Here is a 7,861-nt window from a genome sequence, read left to right as displayed (position 1 = left end):
TATTGAGTGTGTTCTTGACTTCTGTGTTATCTGATTTACTAGGAGGCCAAGCTATTAGTTATTTCTTGGGTGGCCATGGATCTTACACTCTGATTGTTTGGTGGATATCCAAGTTGGTCAGTTGATCTTTGGGTGTGGGCCGAAGAGAACAATTTTGGATGCTTACCCTAAGGGCCCATTGAATGAAAGGGCTTTACCTCCTACTATAGAATGATAGGCACTTGCAGACACCTCTGCCATGGGAACATCAAGCTCCAATGACTTTGATGAGGGTTTCATAACGAAGGAGGTCTATCAAGTGTATTTGAATGAGCCAATAGGGCCAAAAGATTGAATACGTTATGCTAATGTAGTAGAGCTAGATCTTGGGACTCTTAATGATCCCCCTCCAATCAAACTTGGCACTATATTATTTTATGATGAGCATGCAAACTATGTGTCACTTCTACAAGAGTTCAGGGATGTATTTGCAAGGAGCTACGATGAATTGAAGGGGATCCCCACTCCTATTTCCATGTATATGATCCTATTGAAAGAAGGCAGTAAGCCAGTAAGGCAAAAGGTTGGAAGAATGCCTTTCAGGCTGAGGAAGCCTCTTTTGAGGAATTGATGCATCTAAGGAAGGCAAGTCTCTTTTTTGCCATTAAACATACTGAATGGTGCTCGTCGATAAGGAAGAAGAAGAGAAACCAAGTCCACTTGTGTATGGATTTCAAGGAGCTAAACAAGTAGATTATGAAGGATCACTACCCTTCGCCCTTTTTCGATTCCACAAAAATCATCATGGGCTATAGGAGCATACCTCAAAATCAATTCCATGATTTCTCACTAATCTAAAGAATGTATGATCAAAAGTCAAGCAACTTTGCCACATATTTTTTGGCTTGAGGTTGTTATGTGTGCAGCTTATGTGCTAAGCAAGTATACCACCAAAGCATTGCAATTTGCCACTCTATACGAGGCTTGGCATAGCAAAAAGACATTCGTTGCTCACTTCTATGTTTTTGGTCCTTCTCAATGGTGGGTAGTCAAATGTTGTATTAGGTGAGAGAGTTTTTTAGTCTATGCAAGTCTCTGATGAGTCCCAAGAAAACCTATTTTTGATGTAGATGTAGAAGATGCACTTGTTGATGAGAGAGCAAAGATTGAGAAGTCAAGGACTATGTTAAGATAGCTAGTATAGACATTAGGTGACACATAGTGTGATAAGCATGAAACTGTTTCTTTTGGAGAACCAAAAATTTCAAAGCATTGGATGGCTACTATGAAATATTAGTACGGTTCTGGAACTTGGTTCTTGTGTTATACTTGCCACCTTTAGCAAAAAGGCCATTGGTACTAAGTGGATCTACAAGTTGAAATGTTAGCTAGATAGCAGTGTTGATCGCTCTTTAAGGCTAGACTAGTGGCAAAAGGTTATGCTTAGTAGGACACTGACTTTGATGAGACCTTTGTTCCCAATGATGTATGACAACAATTCATAGCATTTGTGCATTAGCAGCTTATAATGGTTGGAATGTCCATTAGTTGGACACTAACACTAAATTTTATACATGAGGAATTATATATATTTTAGTCTCATGGTTTTGTTTAGAAAGGGAAGAAAAGAAAAGCATGTAGATTGAAGAAATCATTTGTATGGTCTAAGGCAAGCACCTTGGGGTTAGTATAAGAAAATACATGCATACTTGACTACACGTGATTTTAAAGATAGTCCAACTAAGAGCACCCTATACGTCAAGCATTAGAGTGATGTATCACTAACCATCGTGGTTTCTATTAATGATATATTGTTCACTGCTCCTAATGAGACACACATTGACTACTATTTGGAAATTCAATTTAAGCAATATATAGAGGGATCACTTTATGTGCTAGAAAAAGTGGGTTGACACATTGTTGCAAATATTTGGTCTTGAGAACTGTAAGCCTATTACTACTCTTGGTTTGAAGTTGATCATTACTTTAGTATATCTATCTATCAACATGTTGTTAAATGCATGCTTTATATATGCATTAGGAGACCTAACATATAGTTTATGGTCTTATAGATGACCATGTTTATGCATAGCCCAAGCACCAAGTATTGGTAAATAGTGAAGCGTATCTTTCAGTCTTTGAGTGACACTTAGTACCTTAGGTTGGTTTAATTTCAAAGGGGATTGCTCCTGCTAGACTTCCTGCTTTTCTATATTTTGACTGAGCTAGTTGTTATAGCACTCATGTATCCATAAGTGGGTTTTTCTTTTTACTTGGCAACTCATGTATATCATGGTTAAGCAAGAAGCATCCTACTATGGCCTTACAAATTTGGATGTTGAATTGTCATCTTCCATCAACATCTTCAATCATAGTCAGAGCGCATTAGCAATTGTACAAAACCTAGAGTTCTATGCACTAAGCATGCTAAGCTACATTATCATTTAAGTATTTCTCTCATATTGAGTATCACGAAAACACTGTTTGCACTATAGATCAACTTAGCCTATGTGACAATACAAGCTACCCTTGCAAATCTTTTCACTAAGTCTTTATCTTGTGAGAAGTTCAAAGCTTTTCTAAAAGCTTTGGATTTACTCCTCATGTGGATTTATCATAGTCCACTTGGCTTGGCACTTTCTTATACATGAATGCCAATTGTTATTCACCACATCACTTTGGAGGGCAATTTGTTACCTTATTTGGTAGTAACATGTGCAAACAAACTTAGGACTGCTAGTGCATTTTTTCAAGCGCGTTAAGAGGATTCCTCCCTCGAGCTATATACATATGTCAATTCACTCTCGGGTAAACTTAGTCTTGTAAAACTTCCATATTGATACTTCTCAACATACTTTGTGTTCCAAGCTCCTTCTTCTCCAAGATTTGTGTGTACATTCCTAAAACCATAAAGCCAACACTCTAGTCCAATCATCAACTTCATGCTCTTAAATTTATGCTCTATTATATCTACTCATTGACTACTTGTTAGATACACTTGCAAATATATATGCTTATGCTATGTTACACAAGAGATCCACATACAACTCTTTGTTGGAATGAACGCACCATTAAGTAGCCATAATAATTATTGGGACTAGAAGATGTACATTATACTAATTCATGGAATGCAAGTCAATATTGCCCTTTCATATGATGATGGTTGTCTTCACTTGACCTCTATATATGTGTAAACAAGGCAATATCTAGGTGAACATTGACTTTCATTTTAATTAATATATGATTCAAAAATTTGTGGTCATGTCCGTTAATGTTTTCTTATCCACATATTTCAAAAAATGTATCCACGTCATCAACTCATGGTAGGCTAATAAAAGGACAATCCTCCATTGTTATTGTCAACCAAAATAAGATAAACTTACCCTTAATCAAAGCTTGATTGCTCCTATAGACGAAATCAAAATGAAGACAAGGAAGAAGCCTACTTGATTTGAAAGTTTGAAATAGAATGTTACATCATCAAATATTAGGCATCTTATCTTTACTCATTTTCTTTACTACATTAGGTTTCTTATTCTTTTAATTTATTTACTAGATTTCATTATTTGCCTTTAATTAGTACATGTAATTCTTAATTCTTACATTTAGTTCACTTAATTTTTACCTTAAGGTTATTTTATTCATATTCTTATGTTCACTTAGTTTTTACATTAAGCTTAATTACTCTTAGGTTTACGTTCATTCTTTTTTATTCATGATTCTTAATTCTTTAGCTTACCATACATTGATCTAATTTCAACTAATTTTGTTAAGCCAAAACATCTATGAGAGAGAGAGAGAGAGGTTGTATTAATATCCTTTTAAATGCCTTAAAGGTGTATAAGACAAATACACAAATCAAAGTTTTTAGTTACATGACTTCGGGGAGCCATGACACAAAAAGAAACCCATGGCAAGGCACTAATAGCACCAAAATAAAAAAAACTACTACTCAAGCTATCAAAGTTAATACATCATGACCCAAAAGTAAATTAGCACTTCTATGATGACTTTGGCACCTCAACGAATTGTTAATTTGCCCCAAAAGTAACTTGGGGCTTGAAATTTTTGAACTCTCTATCATGACTTTGCTACCTCGATAAATTGCCCATCTTTTGTAGCTACTTTTATCTTAGCAATTTTGCTTGTTCATGCTTTGAGTTGTGCTTATGTAAGTTTATCTGTGATCCATAGTTTGCTTTCCTTGAAACATTTTGATTGATTTAATACTTCAACATTAATATGTGTGTGTGGGCAGCATGCACGTGTGTATGCACATGTGCATGGTTTTTTATAAAGATATGTACCCTTAAGGTCTAATATAGCAATTTCTTAAAGAAACTATAGGGCTCTCTACCATCACCAATACCTATGCCTTAAGACTACTCTTAAACATTTTGGGTCTTGTAAACACCATTCAATATAGATATACATCTTTACATGAAAAGATAAAGATTTCTTTTAATCAATATAGATTCAATCCCAACAAAATCCACAATTCCATAACAAAAATGTTACATTTTCTAATATTTTAAGCATCAACTGCTTGAAAGGCACATCCCAAAAAAAATTATTGCTATAACAAAACAATGTCAAACAAATGGCATTACCTTGAAATGTAATGTTATGAAACAATCATTAAGTTACAAACCCTTGACATGCCTACAAATGTCCAAGCCCTTGTAAAACCATACAAATACTAATTTTCTCTTCAATCTTACTTCACAATCACTAGGGTAAAAACTTATGGGCAAATTTTGGCCCAATGGCTATTTTTTGCAGTCTTCTAGGTGTTTGGGCTAATTCTTAAAAAGTTAAAAGATATGCCATATTTGCGGTGTTTGGGCTAATTCTTAAAAAGTTAAAAGATATGCCATATTTACAAAAACTGGAATATTCTAATTAGAAATTCACCCCAAAGCAGCCAAAAACAAGGGTTCTTACTACTTAGCAACTATTTTCTCCTTTTTCTAAACTCTTGCTCCCCATTAATATTAGATTCGCCCACTTGTTGGGGGTCCCATAATTTTAATCTTCACAATCACCAAAAACCAAACAATGATGATGTATGGCACAACCTTACAACTGACAACTTACAACTAGTAAAAACCCCAATAACAATCACATGCTGAGCTGAAATTACTGGCTCCTCTTCCACATAGAGATGAAAGAACATGCACATAAAGTCCATAAATCTCTGATATCAATAGTAGCATAAACACCAAACACATTGTTATATGAATAGAGCAATGTAAAGTAGGTACTCAAGCATGAGTTATTTTGCGGTTGCATACTTTGATCTCTAACTCATGCTCGCGCTAATTCGTGCTTTTGGTAAGATTGAATCTTTTACTGCTTAGACATGTTTGACCCTACCAAAATGAGGAGAAACTAGAAAACACATACTGCACGGCAAGCCCAAGTGTAGTAATCGCTAATAGTATGGACGGCTGAGTCGAAAGGGAAACACATGAATTCTTACCTTTTGAATAGGGCAGCACCTCCATGACTAGGAATCATCGCTATAAAGCTAAGTCTCTTAATAATGCTGATCATAAATGTCAGCTTTTAAGTCGATTGACTTCTAGTTTGAAGTTTGAAACCTTACGAAATGCTATGTTGTCAAAGATTAGCTTGCATTAGTTAATTCCATGGAGATTCACCATACCTATCACTAGCAGTAGACATCACTAGCGCTGTAAATATATGCATTACACCACCAAACAATACGCATTGCACCATCCAGTTTAGATACACTCTCTCAACATGGCAGGATAGAATCCCTTTAAACAACAGGCAAGCTTCATGACATGCAACATACTTTTGCTAATGTTTCAGCATGACTACCATCCATGGTAAAGGATAATTGCCAGACGTCTACACGGAGTTCCAGATAATTGGTTTCTGCAATTCACCACATATAGCTACGAAAGTTTCTGCAATTCGTTTGAGTCTTCCATGCTTGTAAAGATCAAACATCACGAGGTCAACTTGAGGGTGGAGCATAGACCATAGACCTTTAATAGTCGTTTATCGGATACATTTTCGCACAAGAAAAGTGTCTACGAAAAAGTCCATAAATTTCATGAAAGAGTTACAATCCATTACACAAGTACTTTTTGCACTTGGTGTTCACATGATAACTTGACAATAACAAATGAAGGCAACATACAAGTGACAGGCCTTAGCCTCGATAATCACATCATCAGTGACATGAATGCATCTGATTTAATCCGGATAAGTCACTGCAGTACACAACTCTTCCTCGAGATCCACATCATGTTGTTAGAACATATTATTCATCAGTTGTGGCCCAGTACCCTGGAAAAGAAATAGTACTGCAGCAGTGCAAAGCCTGCAGGCTCATTAGCTCTTCACTTTCAATCAACAGCCTTAAAAATCAATTTAAGGCATTCCAGATAAAAATGGGGAGCGTCCAAGATCACGTCACAATTTCTACAGCAATTTACAGCCCTATCATAAATTTGGTAAATGCTGAGTGAAATAACTTGCTTCCTTGCAAGAACAAGCACGAGGTTTTCAAAGGATTATGACATCATTACCTGTGCACAACACATGTTGTAGCAACTCAAATGAGAAAAATCTCATGTTCTATTTCTTCTATTCTTGCCAATATGCCATCGAGCCATTTTGGCCATCTCAGAATGACCTCCACATCCAGCACATCCATTGCATTTCCATATTGTCTTCTAATCCTGTCCATTGTCATGTGGCATCTATCTTATCCCTGCTTGATTAGGTTGGTAGCAAAGCTCCACATACCTAGTGATACAACTTGCTAGAGGTGTGCGGTAGATTGTTTGGCAAAACTGAATCCAAATCCTGGTTCATCAGTAATCCGGTTGGAGTCAAAAACATACCTAGATCCCATGTCGGTAGCCATAGACCTACTCACCAAGTCTCCCAGTTAGATATAGACATTAAGTTGATGTCAATGTCTATCCTTACGGCACATTTCAGGTTGATTCATTCAATGGAGAAATGCCCAAACAGGACGTTATTCTCTATCACGGAACGGATGAGCTCAGGAGGGTACTCTGAAGTATGGCACCATGTCCTAAGGGCAGGGGATCCATCCGAAGATGACCCATCTTTACACAGACTGAGGCTGCTATCAGGGAGGCAGCACCCCAAAGCTGATGCGAGATGATTGCCCATCTTTCTTATGCAGGTGCGAAGCTGACAGAGATGTCGTCGTCTACAAGGCCGAGGCTTCTGCGTAGGGTCCCCTTCTTCAGATGGAGCTTCGCCTACCTCTTGTTGCTGCTGCTGCTGCTCCTCTTCCAGCCCTTCTTCTTCTTCTCCTTTCTCTTCTTGCGTTGATGGGAGCCCTTGTGTTTGTTGACCTCGTCGTCGTTGTGGAGAGGATTCAGAGATGGGAACAGGGAGAGGGAGGCGAGGAGAGAATGATAAGGAATCGCTTGTTGGCGTCGGCCGCGATTTACGTGAGGCTGTGATGAGCGAGTATGGAAATTCCGGAAGATTGCTACTACGAGGCGACTCCCGGCTCATGGATGGAGAAACCTCCCTCGATGATGATGAGTAAGCACGCGCCACACAGCGATTTGAGAGGAGAGAGCGAGGGAGGGGTAACGATCTTGCAATTTATCCTTCTTAGTGTTAGGTCACACGCCTGCTCGACACAACCGCGAGTGCGGCTAGGTGTGTATCTTGTTGGCCTTTAAACAAGACTGACTGCGTTACAGCATTTCCCTCAAGGCCTAAACTTAATGGGATGCTCAGTATTTCACTAGGCACTCCATGCCCACATTCTCCTAGTGCTTCGCATCAATCTTAGGCCAGTGGTTCACGTTTAGGCCATGCAAAGCACAGCACTAGAGCACCATTGTTATTGACAATT

At 37.9% G+C, this 7,861-nt stretch overlaps 1 protein-coding gene across 1 annotated transcript; it reads right to left on the bottom strand.

The window, feature by feature from the left end:
• Positions 1 to 5,888: 5,888 nt before the first annotated feature.
• LOC148012529 (uncharacterized) lies at positions 5,889 to 7,628 on the bottom strand. Its single transcript, XM_087668988.1, has 2 exons — positions 6,543 to 7,628; positions 5,889 to 6,435 (listed from the first exon to the last, which is right to left on the bottom strand). Exon 1 carries the CDS (start codon positions 7,510 to 7,512, stop codon positions 6,967 to 6,969), a length of 546 nt encoding a protein of 181 aa, XP_087525114.1. The 5' UTR covers positions 7,513 to 7,628; the 3' UTR covers positions 5,889 to 6,435; positions 6,543 to 6,966.
• Between the last annotated feature and the right edge of the window lie 233 nt (positions 7,629 to 7,861).

The sequence above is a fragment of the Lygodium microphyllum genome, chromosome 27 (genome assembly GCF_053477565.2).
Source record: "Lygodium microphyllum isolate KBCC chromosome 27, Lygodium_microphyllum_v1.1.10, whole genome shotgun sequence".
NCBI classification, from domain to species: domain Eukaryota; kingdom Viridiplantae; phylum Streptophyta; class Polypodiopsida; order Schizaeales; family Lygodiaceae; genus Lygodium; species Lygodium microphyllum.
The sequence above is the reverse complement of the archived record's forward strand: the minus strand, read 5'-3'. Positions and strand labels throughout refer to the sequence as shown.